Below are 21556 nucleotides of genomic sequence, written 5' to 3'. Positions count from 1 at the left end.
TAGTCGATCAATTCCGTAAAATCTCCAAATTAACTGGCTAAAATTTCTCTGTACGAAATAATCAAAAGTAGAGGAGGGGCCTCTCTCAATGACAAAGGGTAGTACTTCGGGGGGTCTATATGTCAGAATGGGCTATGTAGTTGAGGTGGCCTCCATACATTTCACCAACAAAGAATAAAGATGAAGGGTACATAGCATAAAGCGCAACACAAAAATTGATCAACCAAATGGAAAACTGAATCCTTTTACCTTCAATAACCATTTGTTCCATCCAATGCCAAGAACCGGATAATGAAAGCCTACCTCTCTTTTTCTCTCTATTTCTCCCTCAATTTTAAAGAAACATGGACCATGACCTCACTTGGCTTTAAGGGAAGATGGGGGTGGTGAAGAATCTAAGGCTAATCCATCTTACCCTGTAAAAACATCAGCACAAAAAGGACAAAAATGATGGCCAAGGCTGTCTCTTGTTGCCGTGAATGATAACACTAATACGCAAGACCATGGGTGCTAAAAGTGTAGGTCAACTTCACGCAACAATGCTGCAGCTTAGGGAGAGGAGAAAGGCTTTTGCCATGTGTCTTGAGCTCCAATCTGAGGGAAACAAAAAAAAAAAAAAAAAAGAAAAAGAAAAAAAAAAAGAGAACCCAGAATTAACACGAAACTGGAAGAACTAACGTAAACCCAGAATTAATAAAACTCTTAGGGCTTGCCTGGGTCCCCTATTTTACACCATGGAATCGGAATGAAATTCATTGATACCAATAGTTCTTATTTGCTCTACTAGAATTGAATTTCGATTTCCATTCCACTCTGGAATGGGAATGGCCAAATCTATTTATAACTTAATCCAGCTTTGAATTCAGAATTGACTCATTCCAAAATAAACCACTCAAATCCTTCTCTCAAAAACACCTCCCCTTCCTCTCACATCATCAGTCTCTTTTAACCAAAACGTTCTCTCAAAACCCTAGATGTTCATTCCGATTTCCATTCAAATAATGAACAAAACATTTTTGGATGATTCCATTTTCTATTTCAATGCAATCCGATTCCATTTCCCATTTCCATTTCAGTCATGAACCAAACATGCCCTTATAGTCAAAACTGAAGAGCTAAAGTAATAAGCTTACATTTACAAGCTGTACAAGCTCCATTTCAAGTGCTTTATGGTTCCTGCTTAATTTGAATCAATGAGAAACTTCCGACAGAACTGCTTTTTCAACTTCCTGGTTTTGGTGGTAGATCTTCTTTCAAGCCCTTGCTGAGCAGATCATAGTTGATTGATGCAAGCTGGGAAAGATTCTATCACCAGAAATGCAGTCCAGTTATTTTGTTGACATGGTCAGAAAAATAGTATAAAGAATGATTTAATTGCAATATCAAACACACACACACACACACACACACACACACACACATATAGAACTTGGCTGGAATGCTTCTAATAGTACTAAATCATTAGTGCTTAAGGATTTTTTGGCCCTTGAATGAAGGGTTGTGGGGTTATGATGATAGTGGTCATCCTAGGATTTAGTGATTGGTGGAACAGTATGATCTAAAGGGCAGAAATAGTCAAAGAGGTAGTTCTAATAGTGAAAAAGTTGGTAGCATCAAATGCTTGGTGCTATTAATAGCACCTCTCTCTCTCTCTCTCTCTCTCTCTCTATATATATATATATACATAGAACAATATGCTTTCGAAAGCCCTCTATGCTTTAAAATTGTTTTCGATAAAAGGACATTCGATTCAATCATCGGCTCCGTTAGACAAAAACTACCCTATTAGAACCAAATTTTATTATTTTTTAACTTCATTTGCCTAGCGAACAAACAGTCTCAAAATAAATGATTGAAAATAAAAAACTCATAAAAAACAGTAGTAGAATACACAAATTTCAAATTAGAAGTATTGATCTTGCTTTTGATGGTAAAAGGGAATTTTCTATTAAAATTTCACCTAATTTTGATTGTTTTACACTGTTGAATTTACAAACGTGCTACATCGGCCATTAAAATAGCCCTTTTTTAGATTATTTCGATCACTTGGCAAATGATGGCGAAAAATTATAAAATTTGGTTTCTAGATAGTTTTAATAGTATAGATCATGTCTAACAAAGCCGATCATCGAATCGGACGTCCTATTATCGAAAATAATTCAATAGCATAGAGGCCTCCGTACTTTTGAAAGCACACAAGCTGTATATATCCAATTCAAAGTAGAAGGAGAATTTAAATGAAAATAAAAGGGGAAAGAAGCAATTTAATCAGCTATTAAAGCAGAATAAAGATAATGATCCATGAAGACAATTTTCATTGAGGCTTTTGCTGTTTACATGTGGTCCAAATGTCCAATTAAGCAGCGAAACCGTAGGCATTAGGACCATGATGATAGATAAGAAGTTATATTAGAAAAATGAGCTTATATAATTTTTTAACGTTGTGTACCTACGCATCTAAAAAAGTATTTCTAAAGTTAAGAGATCAAGGTTACAAAAGAGATTTAACAGAACTCAATTTGAATGGCATGGAACAAGTTTAAACTCAAGAATATAAAGATATGGAAGCACACAATAAAAATCTTAATCAAGAACAAAGCCATCACAGAGTATGGTCTATATGCCAAAATTACTCCTAATCACACCAGCTTAAGATGAATTTTCGGAAATCAAGTGACAACGAAATGGATAGATTTCAAGTTGTTTTGGTTTCAATTTTTTATCAATGTTCTTCCCACAGAATAATGTTAAAATATACCAGGATGGGATCTCTGCATGCAAAGTGAAATAATCCTATCGGAGCTAAGGAACCCTCTAGAAAAGGCAAAGTACAAATAGAAAAAGCACTTAATGGAGTTTACCAATTAGCACATAATGAGTTAATAAAAAATTGTAATGCCAGCATAAGATACGAACATAGCATGGAGAGAACATTTTCACATTTTTTAAGCATAAAGGTCCTGGATGCATAAGCAGGAATAAGATTGTTTTTTTCCCGCAAAGAAGCACAAAGTCACGCATGAAAAACTCTCCTATCACTGTTTTGAATAGATACAACAACATTCAAGATTTTGCCAAGTTATCTTTTAATGGAGTGATGAAAGCATTAACGAGATGACTAGGCTGATTTTACAGTACAGTATACATATAGAAGGAATGTACAGAAGGGACAAAGCATGCAGGTGCGACAAAAATCAAACAGATGTAGCTCAGAAATTCTGCGGTTCTGCATAGTAAAGTTTCTTACTAATATAGCAGGTGCCTCTAGATGTTTATTTGATGATATCTCCTAACATGCGATTCGCAATAGAACATTTAGTAGATTATAGTGAATAAGAGGAGTAACTTCCAATAACTTTCACTTTGGGATTCTATCAGCATCCATCAATATAAAGTCATTTGGCTTAGAGTATGTGTTGGTATCTTTTGTTTTTATAACATTCTCATAATGAAAGTAGAAAACTAGTCTTCTGTGTGGCCCTTGAGGTATAGTTTGCAAATTCAAAAGATTCTAAACTTTCAAGGCTTTTCTGGACTTGATTCAAATTATTTTTGAAAGCCTCCATGAACCTGGTATACATGAACAACAATCTGTAGTTTTAATTTTCTTCCAGATAAATCTATTACACAATTAAGCCTCGTAATGTCTCAAAAATATCATACTTTCTTTTGTTTCTCGAAGTTTTGCCACTTTAGCAGCTCCTCTATGGTACACTAGCTAATTTCTAGAGAGATTTTTGTTTTCTTATGCAAATTATTTACTTCACTGATCTTTTTTTATCCGAATTTTGATCTGCAGCCAGCAGTTTGGTCAACCCTAGTTGCAAAAGACTGACAAGCATCTGGGATATTATTATCTTGACAAGGATCGCCACGCCAATGACACAAGGCATACCTAATCGGCATTAGCATGGTTCGTGCCACTGCACCCTGCTAGTAGCACAATTGGCACACTAGCCGACTCATAGGTAGTAAATTTGATCTAAATGGTATATATCATCAAGTTTAGTAAGAAAAATCACTTAATAACTCCGAACTTTCTATTGAATATAAAATAAAGAAGACTTGCCGATCCGAAAACTACTTTTCTTTTTCACCCAAAAATAAAGGGCATAACTTTATGGGAAGACATTACAACAAGTAGATCCAATAGTCAGCCCATGATTGGATCCAACTTTCCAACATATAAAGAAAATAATTATAAGGACGTTAAAACTCTAATCCACCTCAGTTTATGCACTAGAATTGATGTTGTTTTAGCTATTTATCTCAATGCACACTTTATAGCTAAGTAGAGAGTGCCGCTGTTGTGATACTAATTATCGTAAATCTTCTTAAAAGGATAATGTTTCAGTGAGTTTAGATTTCATGTCAAGTTTCTTCTCACCCTTGTCTCTTCTTTGCTAAGACATCAGACCATCTTTGTCACAGTACATAGGGATAATTGAACAAAGGCTCAAACAAGTGGGAAGAGAGTTCTACTGCTAACGGAAATTTAATGTCAATGTTTTCCGACTAAGTATATTAATTTTGAGAGCAACTCACTCTGCAAAAAGATATCTCCTCTTTCTACATAATTCCAACTCCTCAAAGAGGACTGTAATGCTTATCGTAACACAGAAAAAGATATTTGAAACATACATATTCATGTATAACCAATAGTTGTTTGTGCCTCAAATATAGAATTAACAGATGTACAGAAGAGAAAACTTTTATATTCGTGAGCTGTCTATTTACCTTGAATGAAAAGTTGCTGAATGAATAATTGACAGATGAGCTAGACTCAAACTCAGCAAGCCCTCCAAACTCGTCCCCCTGTTTGTCATGATTTGCAAATTAATAAGTTTAGGCACTTTCCAGCAAAAGAGAAAAAGAATACAAAAATCTATTGCCATCAGAACATTAGTAATAATTCAATTGAAACATTTATCATTTTATTTGTTTGATCCGAGAATTACGGCAAGAAACTGTTAGCAGAACAAGATTCCTAAGTTTCATTTGGTAGGGATCGTACCACTTCATCTTGGCGATTGCTTACACAACTGCTACTCCCACTAACACTTCCATTTTCACTGGAATCCTCAAACTCACTCGCTTCATAGATGTGTTCGTCTGATGGATTCCAAGAGTAACGGCTAGTGAAATAGCTAGTATCAAGTGCACTGTCTGAAGAGGGAACAAATGCAGCCTGTAAAAGGAGGACTTGAGATATTTCTTAATCAAAAACAGAAAAACATGCAACCAATATTATCTTGGAAGAAAGCAAGTCATTTCAGTTTATGCCACCTTCTGCCTTGCTATAGTGTCCCAGCTAATATCTTTGAAAAAGACATGCTGTTTCACCTGAAAGAAAAGCTCTTTTTAGAGAATTAATGACATATAGGTTAAATTTATCAAAAAAGAATTAAAGATACAGATCTTAAATTTCAGCACATTTCTTTTGATGAAAGTGCTGCTTGAACTTGTTATAGCACAAACATACCTCTGATGCACCTTGGGCTCCAAGCCTTTGATGAGGATCTTCTGTCAATAATCTGCATGGAAGTTAAAGATGAAGAAGTCATTGAATATTGATGATCATTAGGTGAAGCTAAATTGCATCATCATCTAGATTTTAACATCAGAGATAGATAGCTGCACATAGAATTGCATGGCTGTGAAAACAATATTATATGCACATAACAGAAGCTGCTTTGACTTGGTAAAATGTTTAGCGAAATGCAACAGAAGTTCATATTATATTAGTGCTGATATCAGACAAATCCTAGCTTACAGAATTCAGCATTTATCGACCTAGTTAGCTCATCCTACTAGTAAGAAGAAAGTTAGGGCTGAAAATGATAGGCAAGGATTTGCTCTTTTACAGAAAGGTATTCAAGCAAGTTATCAGCAAAATGAAATACAGCCATACAGAATTCACCGAAGTAATCACTTTTGATAGCTTTTTAGAAACTAATAGAGAACAAGATTATGAGTAGGAATAGAACTTCCAAGGTTTAGATTGTTCCAAATTTATGTTCTAAATGTCCAGTCTGCTATTTAAGTTTTTCAATTTGTTTGAAGTATTTCTTGTGAGCTCATTCATTCTAAAGTGCAAATGAAGTCAATATATAGAAATGGACATCTTTTTTCTTAAGAGAAAGGCCATAGGCATAGAAGCAAAGATCTTAACAGTTAAGATTTTGACAAATATACAAGCTATTGCAGAATATGATCATAACCTATGAAGCATGGATATTTTAATACCCTAGCCATGTGCATACTGACTGCAACATTTTTTGAATACTTTACAGGACATATGGAAGATACTGTTCTAAGTATCCTACTTCAGAAAAAAAAAACAAAAAACAAAAAGCAATCACGCTCATTTTCCTAGGATGGTGACTAATTTTCAGTAATACTAACGAACAAGCAAAAAGTGAAAGTTAAAAGAGACAAAAGGTAATTTCATTATCCTAGTGGATAATGGGTAAAGATGGTTCCTTCTCTGATGATTGTTGAGTGTAAATGTAACTTTGTGGGTTGATGGAGCTGACAAATATTACAATTTGTGGACGCACTTTCTTAACTCTTCTTCAACATAGTAAACTTCTGTCTATAATCTACTAACAGTTTCTTGCAATTGTTTAGTTTACAAATTACAAGTAACAGCTATAGTTTCTATTGTAATAGATACATAGATATCATACTTGGATGCAATTTTGCTTAGTAGTTTTTCAAGTAGTGCTTTCTCAAAATATCCATATAGCGTTATGTCCAACAAAATATGACATTGCATTCTTTCTCCATCTGTTGCCAAACCAGTAATCCGATCTTGAATTAACTATCTCTTGGCAATTGGCCTAAGTAGACTGCTTTCAAATGAATAAGCCCATGGAGAAGAACCTTTGCCTATTCTTCCAGTCGGGGCTGTTAATTCTCATATACGAGGAAAGACTTAACTGAGACTTAAGAGTAATTGTCGTGGCCGCAATCAGTTGATTACAGATTTAAAGTTTACTGAACAGGAGAACATTCTGAGACTTGTTGATTACCTATGAAAATTTCACTGAGATAAAAAAATAAAATAAAAAAGTATTATTAAGGAGCTTTTTGCAGATTAAGGGTCCAAGCAGGAAAGAAGGTGAGGCACTTTTCGATGTTCTAATTTCTACCTCCTTAAACCCTTACTGCCAAGAAAAGCCATTAACTAGTAGTCCTCTCAAACCCTTGTTAACTTCAAATGGAAGTGCAATATGACTTAAAAGGCCTAAATATAGGACAATCTAACAAGAAACACAATGTCCAACTAAATCATATACTGAAATAACTAGGAAACCAAGTTTCAGCACCCATGCTTACATATCATCTCCAGACATCAAATAAGAACCCATATGATAAACTAGATGGCCCAATTATCCTGCAAATCCAAAAAGAATAAATATTCCAAAAGCTACTAGGAGAATACTGAATACACTTTCTTGATCAAATGTGTTCTTCTGCATGCAGCACGTGCACAGTTTTGTGGCCCAGGATAGCAGGTGGCAAATGGAGAAACACTTAGATACTTCTCTGATACCATATGGTGCTTCCAAAAGCAGCAGCAGGCCGCAGGTGGCACACCATGAAGTGAATTTAGTTCAACTTCTTGTTCAAGCATATGGTGAGGAAGACATCGAAGTAAGTACTTATTCAAGCATATGATGAGGAAGACATCGAAGTGAGTACTTATTTAATTATTTGTAGTCTTATCAATAAGAACATCTATTTAATTTTTTGTAGTCTTATCAATAAGAACATCCTAAGTCCTAATCGGAGACAATCATGCATATACCAAATAAAGGTTGCTATAGAATTTCATGAATGAACCAATCTTAATAGTTAATATTCCTCTGCCTACAATAAAGAAAGGAAAAAAATAAAACATGAAAATTGCTTCAGTTTGGTAATTAAGTATCTAACATTAGATTGTTCAAGTAAATAAACTTCGAGTCCCATTTTCTGAAATACAAATCAGCTAATTATAACAAGCATTGCCCATAATAATAAAATTTTCAATGGTGGAACACATTGTAGGAGCAGGCGGAAATGCAAGAAATCAATTTTCTGCAATGTAGCCATGCGAAAGAAGCTTATATTGAAGAAACGATGCAACTATGTGGCTGTAAATGACAAACTTGCAAAAGAATTATAGAAACATCAAACTAGTTAGATTAAGTTTAAAAAACTTCATTCACAAAATAAATGGAGAACTTGTATAATAATAATAAAGGAGACAATAGATGACCATGCCACTAAATCAGATAAAATAATAAACACAAGACTAATTTCTTACTTGTCGATTAGATCTTGGGCTTCATAGCTCATCTCTTCAGGTACTTGAGGCCAAGGTATCTTACGGTTTAGAATATTGTCAAAAATTGTCTACAAGGCAAAAAAAAAAAAAAAGAAAAAAAAGAAAAGAAAAAAAAGAACAGTAAGAAGTTCATTGCTTAAAAGATAGTAAGCGAGAAAGAGAAAATTGTTCACCACTCACTGAAATTACTGCAATCTACATTATCAACAAAACAAGATAAATGGAATCTTAAAGAATGGAAAATAAACAAATTTCGAACTTCATAATAACACAAGCTACTAAGGTATATTGCCGTGTGTCTAGAGACTACAAACAAGACCATACAAGCTACTCAGCTGTTTATCATAATTCAACTTATAAATTATAAGATGAGAGGCTTCAGAAAACTCAGTNGGCGGGTGGGGGGGAGGTGACAGGACAATTTGAGAGGTCATTTTACTTGGAGATTAATTACACAATTTGGTTTGGTTCTCTCAAGCTGCCACTCATTCTAGTCAAGATACAATCCACAAGAACTTAAGAAGTTTTTTATCTATTTGTATCGTATCTTTGCAACTTCGTTATTATCCCTGAAGCCCAAATCTTCCCATCATTAAGGTTTTATAACTACACAATCATCACAATACACAAGCAATTGGAGTCTTCCAAATACATGAGAACTTTTTAATGTGACATATGACAAGAAAATAATGCTTTTCAGTTGGTATATGGAGGTACTAAACATCCACCTCCAAGAGGCATTGTATCTGGTGTTCACTGCTCACATTATCTTAACTTTTTAAAAGGATAATCACTATAATTTAGAGAAATCTGAAATAATAAATTTAGAATGAGTTATAAATGTATTTGCACATTAGTTAACACAACTTAAGTGGTCATTTGCCTTAGATCTATTCAGATATTAATAACAGTAGTAACCAAACATCCAATTGGCTTTTCTTTATTTTACAGGAAACTTATCCAAGATGCAACATGACTTCCTCGTAAGAAGGGACCATGTATCAATTTCCACAAAAAAAGAAAGAGAAAAAGAAAAAGCAAAGTGGGAATATAAGAGTTGGGAGTTGGGACGTTTCAAAGAAGATGACAGGCTGATGCCAAAGTAGGTGACATAAATCTAAGACGGGCATCAAATATTTGTTTCAAATTCTGTTCTCAAGTAGCTTCAAAAGCAAAATGTTAGCTCTGTATATGCTTCATGTAATCTTCAATAAAAATATACTTGCTTAAAGCCAAAATAGACATTAACTATAAAGTCATGTCACCGTAAATAACTCTACTGTTAAGAAGGAATATCAATATCTTCTCTCTTCAGGGGAAAAAAAAAGGTAGTAAAATGTAACAATTATGAAAAACAATAAGCATATAACTTTATTATATGCCCAATATAACATATTAAATGTGCAATATAACTCTATTATAACATATAACCCTAAACACTAATAAAACGGAGTATATATTTATTTTAATTTGATTAGAAATTTGATCTCCATTTGCTAATTTCTAGACAGTTTTTTTGATTAGTTGATTAGAAACAAAATAGGATCTAAATGCAGTTCAATTTGATTTAGCTTATTGAGATTTATTTGTTTGACAAATTTGCTTTTTTTATTAGTAATTTTAACTAATTTGACAGAATTACTATGAAATTCTGCAGTTAGCATCCAAATAGAGATAAAATATAGTACAGAATCCCTATAGGATTCCATGGAATCCCTAAATCCAATCAGGAGAAAACCACAAAATATATACTCCATGGAATATTTTAACTAGCTATCCAGACGGGGCCTACTATTAATGCATATTACTTAATAAAGACATTCCATATATTAAATAACTCCCATCAATATTTATAAAATTAAAGGAACGGGCAGAAAAATCTATTTAGACTCGGGCAGGGCTTACATAGACCAAACCCCGATCTGAACCAAAAATTTTGAAGTTTTATCTTATTAAAGTCTCATCTTACATGCTTATATGATAATGGGGACCCCTTGTCCACGTCTAGTTTTAAGGGCAAGGTTGATGCCAGCTGACTGGGTCTGAGTAACAACTCTACAGATAAACGTGATGTATCGCCAAGAAAGCGTGGTGGTGAGATTGGATTTCTATTATGGTGGCTGTCCAAGGAGCCAGAGAAGCTACTAGTGTGAAAGGACCAAACACAAGCGTTGACCCTTGCTTGAGCTCGTGTCAACCCGTGTCCTAAATGAGTAAAGCTCGAGCCAAATTATGAGCGAAAATAAGCCTCTCACAGACAAATTAGATTGAGAGCCCTAAAAAGCGGCTGCATGTTAGAACAGTAATTAGTCACACACTGTTTAGAAAAACTACAGGGTACAGAAAAGAACTGGATAAATGCATTTGCATGTGCTGATAAAAATGCTAATAAAATTGGGACTTCCATTAGTTCTATAAAACTCTTATTGGGACAACAGTTCTCCAAAAAAAAAGGAGAAACCAAAAAAACCTAGAGAATTGCAGATGCATGTGCTAATACAAATGCTAATAAAACAGGGACTACTTATATGAAAAAATAAAAATAGCTTATAAGACAGCAATTATACATTGAGGGGCTGTTTGATTGCATGCATTGAGAGGCTGTTTGGTTGCATGCAATTATACATTGAGGGGCCGTTGGTTGCATGCATTTCCAGCTGCAGTGGAAATGCATGCAACAATAAATTTTTTTTTGGTTTCGTGTAGTTAGGCCCAACTGCTATAGTTGCATCTGCATGAGAAGGCAACTGCAGCAGTTGGACTGAAGTCGGCTCACCCGTTCAAAACAAAAACAATGCATGATTTTTTTTTTCGTACGCTTCACTTTTTTTTTTCTTTTCCCTCAAAAAACCTCGTCGCAGAAGCGGCTACAGTTTTATCTGCGCCGTCATAGTCCAATAATGTCTTACTTTTGTTATGACCAAATCTATTATATGTTTGAATTTAAAATTCACTATTGATATTTATTGTTTTATATTTTATACATACAATCATCTATAAATATATAATTTTATAATATTAATTATCATCTATAAATATATATAATTTTACAATATGTAAAAATTATATATATTTATATAAAGTTTTTATTAATAATTAAAAGATCACAAATACAAATCTCAACTTCAGCCTACCAAACAGAAGAAATGTAACTGCCATAGTTGCAACTGCATAAAACCAAACAGACTAGGTGTATTTACGACTGTAGCATTTGTAATTGCACGTATTTCCAACTACACTATTTTTGCAACTACATCCAACCAAACGGCCCCTTAGCATAAGCAGCAATATAATCATCCAACACCAGTCCAATTGAAAGAGATAAAATTAAAAGCATGAGACACGTAAAAAAAACCTGAGGATGTTCAGCATTAAATGGTGGTATCCCAACAATGAGTTCAAAGAGAATAACACCTACAGACCACCAATCTGCACTTTCACCTACAGTGATCAATGCAGAAAGAGCATTATCATCGTTGGCAGCAAAAATAGTTAAACCAAGATAAAGCTAACATAAACTAGAGGAAAATTTTGCATTATGTATACCATGTCCTGTGCCTAAGAGGATCTCCGGTGCCAGATAATCAGGAGTGCCAACAGCAGAACGCTTTTTCCGCCGCTCTCGTTGATCTGTGTGCTCTGATTCAGATATCTGAGGTTCATCTTCGCCATATAATGATGTCCCACTTACAGCTGGACCGGATAGATCCGTACTGTTAATAAGGCCGACCTTGGACAGGCCAAAGTCCGTCAACTGATGTAAAATAGGGCAGATCCATTAGCGTTACCATCAAGAAATAATCTAAATGAACCCCAAGCCCATTATTGTCAAGTTAAGAAAAAGCTCGCCAATACGAATTCATGAAGAGGGAGAGAGGGAGAGAGAGAGCTTCTAGAAACATAATATATTGAACTATTATCTAGAGCATACTACGAAGTAAGCCAACAAATGTAGACGATGTCTTGTAAATAGATTAGTGGGTACAGGATGAAATTGAAACACATGATTAGTTGCATGCAGTCAACCAATTTAAAATATAAACTCTAGTAGTCACTGAAGCAGTTATTTATTAGATGATTTTCAGGGGGAACAAAAAGCATATAGAAAGTATAAAAAGTTGTCAAAAAAGAAACACTAAACTCCTTGGGAAACCCCACAAAGCACAATTTACTGGTAATGAAACAATAGCGAACAAATAATATCCATATGGAGTTGGCCTTGCATTCTTACTATAATCAGCTTGAAGGTGTTTATTTTTGTTTCTCAAGTCTTTTTTAAGATTATATCAAAGCTTTAGACACAGGTATCAGCCATGCCCACCATTCCATACAGTGATGGCAGGGTGTTAGCACAGTATGACAGCCGTGGTAATGGCACAGCTCGCAACCCTTTTATTTTTACATTTACCAACAAAATAACTTTAGAAGGTCGTTTCGAACTCTTTTATGCTACCATGTACGTTCTTTAATGATCTGAATTTGATGCAATGAGGAGTCAGTTTTGGGGAAGCTTGATTTCCCCAAATTTTGACTGTTAGTTTCCCCAAATGAATTTTTGATGAAGTTGCTGATAACAAATGGCTAGATCTTTTAGCTTTATCCATTTAAGCATTATCCATACATTGCCATTAAAAATTAAAATGGAAGAGTTAATTTGGGGGAATTGGGCTTTCTACTCAAATTTCAATCTCTAGTGTAATGAATTCTTGCACAGTTTTTAGAAAATTTCTTTGAAATTAGCAAGTCGACATGCCAATAGAGTACAAAGATTTGATTAAAAACTTTTTTAAGAATAATTACAATATATCAGTGCCTAATTAGAAAATAAAATTCTGATATCAAAGTGTGTTAGCACATTGGTATCAAGATAACAAAGTTTGTAGGCACACTGATAGCAATGTGAGCAGCACACAAGCCACGTCAACATGTCGGCATGGCACAGCATGGTGGCCAGCCACAGCGACCAGTGCTGCACCCGGCCCCGTGCCTTGAAACTTAAATCCTTATATTACACTTTCTCCAAGGACGTAAAATAGATAAGTCCAATACCTTGATATGACCATCATGAGCTATCAGCAAATTGTCAGGCTTCAAATCTCGATGAACTATACGCAAAGAGTGCAAGTACTCCAAAGCAAGTACCTGCAAAATATTATTCCTACTTTAAAGGAAAATTTTTGGGGGAAAAAGACCAGAAAACCCGAAAACCAGAGTAAATGAGCTTACAACTTCTGCAATATATATCCGGGCAACATCCTCATCCAAGCACCCTAAATTTCTCAGCATTGAATATAGGTCTCCCCCATTTAGGTACTCCATAACAAGATATAAGTTCTCCCGAGATGTAAAGGAATAAAAGAAACGTACCTTATAAAAACAAAAGAAAGTGAAAGCAAAATATTAGTATTGAGTGTAGAAAAACTTATGATTTTGAGATTACTCACCACAAAAGGATTTCGAACTGTGATCAGGATGTCACGTTCAGCCAATATACTCTCAACAGCATTTTTCCGAATCATATCTGCCTTTCTAAGGACCTGTTTACAATGAAAACTAGCTTTTTATCATCACATGCATGCCAAAGATACAATGTTTGGAAAGACATCACATTAATACTTTATATTGCAAGAAGACAATACTTGTCTAGATCAGGAAAGATGGAAAAACATCATCTCTTGTGTGAAACATCTTGTGAGCATGATTTTTTTTGCTGGAAAAACCTAGTTGTGATGGATAGCTTCTGGCCATTAAATTGAGCTAAGCATTTGATCACAAAGTTGGACCTTAGTTTTCTTTTTTAACCGCATGTATTTATTGTTATATGGATTTCAGGTCCTACTTCGCTAGAATTGCCAAGGTTGTATAGCTGATGTAAAGCATTCTTGTAAAGTTTTCCGTAATGTATTTCTTTTGTACTGGTGATAATTCCTAGGGTAAATTGCATGTTTGGTCCTCAAACTATGAGGCAGGTGACATTTTAGTCCTCAAAACTATAATTTGTTGCAATTTTTGGTTCGAGCTTTTAAAATTGTTGCAATCAAGTCCTATAATCTAATTTAGTTGATTAAATATTGATGAATCGTTAATATAGAAGTGATATTGCAATGTTGTGATTGATAATGCAATCAACGATGCGTCAGCATTTAGTCAATGAAATTCGGTTGTGGCACTTGATTGCAACAATTTTGAAAGTTCGAGTCGGAAATTGCAAGAAATTATAGCTAACACTGTTCTCCTTTATAGCTTATAAGTTTTCTATTTACGGAGCTATGGATCCTAGTATTAAGTATATAACATCTAAGCAGTAAAATAGTACCTTTATAGCAAACAGATCTCCTGTTGTTCTTTTCTTTGCCAAGAAAACTCGACCAAATGCTCCACGGCTAATCGGTTTTATGATTTCGAAGTCGTCAATAGATGTACGCTCCTTAGTAATAGGATGAACAGGGCTTGCTCGCAAGCTACGGACCACATCATCTTCTTCATCCATTACAGTACTCGTTATATCTATCTTTTCAGTGTCAACTGTATCACAAAGCTGCAAGTACTTCTCCCTAAAGGATCATAATTGCATCATAAATGATAAATCAAATAGCCAGAATAAATGATAACAACATATTATGTTTTGATCCTCTTAAGTCCTAAAATAAAATGGAAAGTAAGCTACCAGTAATTCATTCCAAAACCTAAAGTGCTAGAGAAATTAAGTAGATATTCTCACCGATGGAGCTTCTCTATACGTGTGCCAAATGTCTGAACGGTAAGGGCCTCATGTTTCCGACGGTTGATAACTTCTTGTAGGTCTTCTACGCATGAAACTAAGTATGACAAAGATCGTTCTTCATCCAAAGGTGCATTTGCTATGCATCGAGCAATATCAGCAAGTTCAATTATCTGAGCCATTTGAAGAAACAATTCAGATGGCAATCAAGTTTTTTTTTTTTTTTTTTTTTTTTTTTTTTTTTTTAACCAGAACTCCATATTCAGCTTAAGAAAGCAAATGTCGTAGCCTAGAGAATCTTGAGAAAAACATTATGCAATTACCAATTATTCTCAGCATTTAAAAGTACTGTAGCTTGTGTCAAAGTAAACCATATGTAGGATCACTAAAATTAAAAACACTTGCCGTTGGAATTTAGCATACTAGGAAGCATTGACCTCAAGAGCTATTGAAGTAGCCAAAAAATCATTATTGGTTTTTTTTTTTCCCTCCTTTTGTTTGAAACAGCACTAGGCTTCCCCAGCCCATAAGTACACATTCCCATTTTAAGAACAGCCCAGGATTGTACCCAGGATAGGAGGCAACACAACTGAGTACCTGAGTACCTAATCACCAATGCTATGGCGGTTTAGTATGGAACTTCTCCACTGTAAACAGTAGTTCATAGAAGCCAATCCATCTGGGAAAGTGACGCATTTTCCTCATAATAATGTCTTGAAAAAAATCAACTTGAAAGCCCGGTGTTCTACAACAAGCATATAGTTGGCAACTCTAATAGATCCGTGTTAACATGGCAAAGTTTTATAAAAACAAAAAAGTTTGGCGTCAGATAAGACAATATGCAGGTAAGATAGAGGAACAAAGAGCTTGAAGAAAAGCCAACAGTATAATTGAGGGCTATACACAACAAAAAGAATTGGTTACGGTAGCTTCTGTATTATGGGATATTTTGAACAAGGCCCCTCAGGTCGCTGCGAATTTATCATCTAAATTAAGCAAGTGGGAATGTGGTTGTCAGAAAAGATGTGAAGCGAACAAAATTGACGCTACCCATGCTGCAAGTGTGTTAAAATCAAATACAATAGTGTGAATAGGATAAAATATGGATCATTGACAACCACATACGTGTGTCTAGTTACTATCCTTTTAGGAGGACACATCCTTTCGTCCTGTCAAGCCATTTATGATGACAAAGAATTCCAATCAACGATTAACACCATCAATCATGATCTAAGTATTTTAACTATATTAGAACCAAATTTTGTGATTTTTTAAAACAATTTACGAAGTGATTGTAAGGCCTCAAAATCAATAGCTTTTTTATGGCCTATATGAGCCATTTGCTTGTTTAATGATATAAAAGAACCCAAATCAATTGAACTTCTTTAGTAAATTCCTTTTACTATCTGGATCACAATCAACAAGCCCTATCTGAATTAAAAACTTTCAAGCCTCTACTTTTATAAGGTTATTCGATTTTGATTTTTCACTTCGTAGCCATTTGATGCACAAAACCAAATAATTTTTAAAATCATAAAACTCAATTCCAAGATACTCTAAATACTCTAGATCATGTTTAACCGTATTGGTTGGCAATTAGGTTGCCCAATTATAGAAAATGACCTAGAAGCACGAAAACCTACACCCTCCTAAAAGGATAATAGCTAGACTCTCCTACTAGATAGGAGAAAATGTACATGTTTCTCCCAACTATAGACCACTTTGGAATAAATATCTAAAGGGTTTTTTATTTGACCCCTTCCACTAATGCACTGTTTGATATCAAGAAAGTCCATTGAGCCCTACTTCAGAACTTAATAGTCTCTGACTCACAGTCAAAAAAGTAACAGAGCATGCAGCCAAGTAACAAATGTTCCATTAAGTTACAGATACTGCTCTAAAGATGTTCTAATTGCCATGTTTTCAGGAATTGTTCAAATGTTGTAGACAACAATCAATATTTGAGCTGCTAGTAAAGTTATAATTTTCCTTACTAATGGATTTCAGGCTGATAGAATTAGAGTTCATCAGTTCACCCTGCATATAACATTCCAACATGTGTGTGTATATATATATATATATATATACATATACATATACATATATGAAATGTATGAAATTCATAAAGAAAAATACCAAGCTACCAACACACAAAAAATATGCGCAGTGTCATCCTCCTGACAGTCCTACTCTAGAACATGAACTATATATAAAACACAGATAGCAATCTTAAGAAACTAAATGATTAGTGTTAATGAATATGAAACAATCGTCATTCTCCAAAAGCTTAAGCTCCCAAAGAATAGTGTTTTTAATATTTATATTCAATACTCGATTCGAACTTAGGACCTCCTCCAAGGCCATGCTAATGAATATGAAACAACTGTTATTCTCCGAAAGCTGGAGCTCCCAAAGAGTTTTGTTTTTAATATTGATATTCAACAATTAGTTTGAATTGGATAGCCCCATAGCATCTAACCTGTGGAAGATCATCACTCTCAGCAAGTGCATTCCTCCCGGCTAAAAGAACGTCTATGTGATGCGATCGTGGCGTCACCAAAGGAGACCGAGGAGTCATGCTTCCTGCCGATGAGGTAGCCATTCCTTGATCAGACTTTGGTCCAAAACGAGTTTTACACGTCATAGATGGCAAATTCTTTAGATCGTCAAAACAGATAGGGTTGTCAGACTCTTGAAAGCAGTCCAGCATGTCAGCCGATCCTCTTCGGGACCAATCACTGAGCTTCGGAGAAAGAACATCAGACTCTTCAGTTACACTTGAATTAGAAACTTTTGCAACATCTGGACTTCCAACTGCATTCGGATGATCCTTTTGGGGGTAAGACTCTATCATCTTCTCTAAGGTTTCAGCAATTCTTAGAAGGCGTTCGTCAACACTTACACCTTTCTGATCACACCTGTCTGCAATGGCACAGACCTTTGAATGATCTTCCACATAGAGAGTGGGCACATGCTCCTCACAAATGCGACACATTATTGAGCCATCTTCAGAAATATTCGGTTGATCAGACCAATTACCCCAAGAAACTTTGTGCTGATGCTTCGTTTCAATAGATGGTTGAGCACAAGAATCTAAGGAACTAGGTAATTCAGGGGGGTTTATAGTGGTTGAGATCATATCTCTTTTACTCGTAAAGTGTGAAGGTTCGACAACCCTGTTTGATGGTTCCTCTTTAGCAAGGGAACTAGCTGCTTTTTGATGTTTAACACCAGGAGAAGGGAAGGGCTTCCAAGAAGCCATTCGCTCTCTGCTAGCAGGGGATTCACTATCCTTCCCAATTTCCGCCCCAAGTGGTGAAAAGAAATTGACCGGCTTTATCTCTTGACTTCTTTTCCACTTCAAGTTACGCTGTTCTTGACTATAAGATTTTCTTGAGGAAGCTGCCTCATTGGAGCTCTTTATAACTTTAGTGCTTTTGCCATCTATAGCTGGTCCAGCTGAAATTTTTCTATCAGCAGACTGTACAATTCTAGGTTCACGAAGATCCATAACGACTTCATCCTCAGCAAAGCCACTTTCCTTGTGGAACTGAAGCAATCTTGTGCATCTAGTAAGAATAAACAGCATACGAGTATATAATTTCTTTAGTACCCCCATAGGAAGTTCCTGGCGATGGTCATCTAAGTCCTGCACTATGGCTTCACACTGGATCCAGAACTCGCCAGGTGTCATGACACAACAGCTCCGAGCAAGTATCAGCAGATCTTCTAACGTTTCTTTCCATTCAGGATGCGTATCTGCATATTTTTCCATAATGCCAACCAAGTCCCCTGCAAAAACAGCCAGGTCTGAGTTCACTTCCTCCTTTGCTTTCTCGAATTTCACCTGAATGACTTTGAGCACCTCCTATACATAGAATATAGAAGAGAACCGAATTAGAAAACAAAAGGACTGTTGTTAAAGCTTGACCGCTGATAGTTACTTATAAGATAGTGTTCTACAAAGCATTGCTTTTGACTTGGCTTTTCAAGCAATTTATCTACTCAGAGAAGCAGCAACCATGAGTTTGGTAACCAAAATGTTGATGCTTTTTCTTGAGCACAAAGCTGAAATGAGCTTGAGAGTCCCACAAGCAGAAGCTCCAATTTGAAGCTGCCGCTTGCATTATGTATGGGAGCTGTTGGTAAATTACAATGGTGTTATAAGCAAGGTTTTAAGTGCCCGTCGGCACGGACTGTATCTACCGTGCCAACAAGATACCGGCACGATACAGACCCATGTCGATGGCACAGCTCAAAACTCTCTATTCTTTAAATTAGTAAGTAATTTGCTAAACAAAGTTCAAAAGATGTAATAAAAAGACATAATTAATAGTTAAAACATTTGGTTGCTAAAGAAAATAAATATTTCATGCTATTATGTGTGGGCACACAAGAATTTTTTTTACCGGCACACATCGGCACGCACCGTGCCGACAAATTTCCGGCACGACCCTGTGCCACGGCACTTAAATCCTTGGTTATAAGTGCTTTTTCAAGCAGCTGTATTCAAACAATACTTCTACAAAAGTTCCGACATTAATGATTCTTCAAGCAACTCTACACTATTGTCTTAAAAGCACTTCTGCAAAAGCTTTAACTAAACCAAACAAGCCCTAAATGTGATGGGAACAAGATCATGACCATGACCACNCCCCCCCCCAACACACACACACACACACACACACACAAGAGTAATAGAATTGGAAGGTAATATTACCTTTAAGTTGTATATGCCTCGAGGCTTCCAAAATGGAAATGGCCGAACTCCTTTAGAATTCAACTCATGCGAAAAGCTTTTTACATCCCCAGGGAACCTCTTTCTCGGTGCACTTGTAGCCTGCATTATCTCTTTAAAACGGGGAGACTCAGATTCTGTAGGTGTTTCGCAAGGATCATATGGAGACTGTAGAAGCAGAAGTTTTAGATTATCAGTCAGATGATTCTTTTAGAAAGCAATTTGTCATCATCAGAGTTAATTGTTTGCAAGTAGTTACGGATAATAGAGTTGTATCACCACCTCTGCAGCTGGTGTAAAAGTGGCAGAAGTTTTTATATCTTCGGGAAGTTTCCATGATGTATTAATCTTCCCTGAAAAATAGAGTCTAAGCATCAGATATTGGATTTAGAGAGCGGTTAACATCCATCATTTAGTGAGAAAACTAGTACGGCATAAGGGCCAAACCAAGCAGTTTAAGGAAAGTCAAACTGGCAATAGGAAAACTTATAAGACACCCTTCCAAGGGAGGATTCAATGCCTCGACATTTGTATTTGCAACGACCGGTTATTTCTTTAGATTACCAATTAGTTGAAGGACTCGATAATCCAGTAATTTTTATTGCAGCATCTTTATTTTCAAGAATAATTTAATGATTCACACAAGAACATGAAGTTAAACAGGCAAATTTAATGATTCGAACAGGAACACAAAGTTAAATAGGCTTACGTTGGGCAATCTAATCATTTTACTCCAATCACCTTATCAAAAATAAGAAAAGAAAAAGAAAACAGCAAACTAACAGCCGTTCTGTTTCAAGTCTATTAATCTCTGATAAACCAACTTTAATGAGATCGATCAGATCGATGAACATTGTTAAAAGACTTTATCGTTAATATTCCTTACAAACAAGCAATGCCTTGAATTGAGGATTGACATTAGTGCATCTCTGGCAAGACCAAATTGAAATAGATATTGCACCCTGGGTTAAGCTAAGATTAAGCCATTAAACATCAAAGATATACGAACTACGGTACCTCCGTTAACTACAGCTAGAGCCGTGTCTCTAATGCTGCTCCTAACCTCCAAATCAAGATTAAAATAGACTTTGCTATGTCTTGGTTGAATTTGATATGAAACATTGTGAGATGCCTCTTATTATTTTAGCATTGACGTATTAAATTTTGCATTACCGTATGTAAATATTCGAGCTAAGATAAGCACTATAACGGCGAGAGAAAAGTCAAAACTCCAATAACTTTATTTAAAGCACCAGTGCTCAGCATTATCAAGATGATCTTAACACCATTCTAAGTAAACAAGATAACCACGAATAGCATCAGAATGACATACCACTCCCTGTTTTTGCGGAATTCCGACTGCTGCCGTGCGTCTGGAACCCAATCTGAGCCTCCGGCGTCACTTCCGGCCCCTCATTCCAGCCTGTGCGCGGCTCCAGGACCTTCCCGAGCCCCCTCGCGTCCTTCTTCCCCATGCCGCCTGCCGCCGAGGATGACGAAGACGTCGAGCACCCACCGCCCCCATCTGCCTGCCCCCTCGAGAGGTTGCTGCTCCCGAGCCCCGAGATCCGGTGCTCGCCGCGGATCCCCTCCTGCGGCAGCGGCCCCGATCTCGTCTTGATCCGGTTCAGCCCTAGCGACGAGGCCAGGATCGGCGACAGCGCCGCCCCCGCCGGATTATTCGCCGCCGCCGCCGCCGCCGCCGCTCCATCCTTTCCCCCTCCCGCCCCTTTCCGGAGCTTTGCCGGCGCCGATAGACCTC

General features: G+C 36.1%; 1 protein-coding gene across 1 annotated transcript in view; it reads right to left on the bottom strand.

The window, feature by feature from the left end:
* LOC109717817 (probable serine/threonine protein kinase IREH1) overlaps positions 216-21556 on the bottom strand; it is a 30517-nt gene continuing 9176 nt past the window's right edge. Inside the window, exons 2-19 of the mRNA XM_020243747.1 lie at positions 21128-21553; positions 20077-20147; positions 19777-19962; positions 17536-18924; positions 15057-15229; positions 14652-14889; positions 13780-13872; positions 13562-13702; positions 13385-13477; positions 11882-12089; positions 11691-11776; positions 8315-8403; positions 5483-5534; positions 5287-5343; positions 5015-5188; positions 4738-4815; positions 1134-1305; positions 216-594 (exon numbers count right to left, since the gene is read on the bottom strand). Coding sequence (XP_020099336.1) covers positions 1222-1305; positions 4738-4815; positions 5015-5188; positions 5287-5343; positions 5483-5534; positions 8315-8403; positions 11691-11776; positions 11882-12089; positions 13385-13477; positions 13562-13702; positions 13780-13872; positions 14652-14889; positions 15057-15229; positions 17536-18924; positions 19777-19962; positions 20077-20147; positions 21128-21553 — 3638 coding nt within the window. The 3' untranslated portion in view covers positions 216-594; positions 1134-1221. The remainder of the gene's footprint in view (positions 595-1133; positions 1306-4737; positions 4816-5014; positions 5189-5286; positions 5344-5482; positions 5535-8314; positions 8404-11690; positions 11777-11881; positions 12090-13384; positions 13478-13561; positions 13703-13779; positions 13873-14651; positions 14890-15056; positions 15230-17535; positions 18925-19776; positions 19963-20076; positions 20148-21127; positions 21554-21556) is intronic.

The sequence above is a fragment of the Ananas comosus genome, linkage group 1 (genome assembly GCF_001540865.1).
Source record: "Ananas comosus cultivar F153 linkage group 1, ASM154086v1, whole genome shotgun sequence".
In the NCBI taxonomy this organism is placed as follows: domain Eukaryota; kingdom Viridiplantae; phylum Streptophyta; class Magnoliopsida; order Poales; family Bromeliaceae; genus Ananas; species Ananas comosus.
Note: the sequence above shows the minus strand (reverse complement) of the source record. Positions and strands in the feature narration are given on the sequence as shown.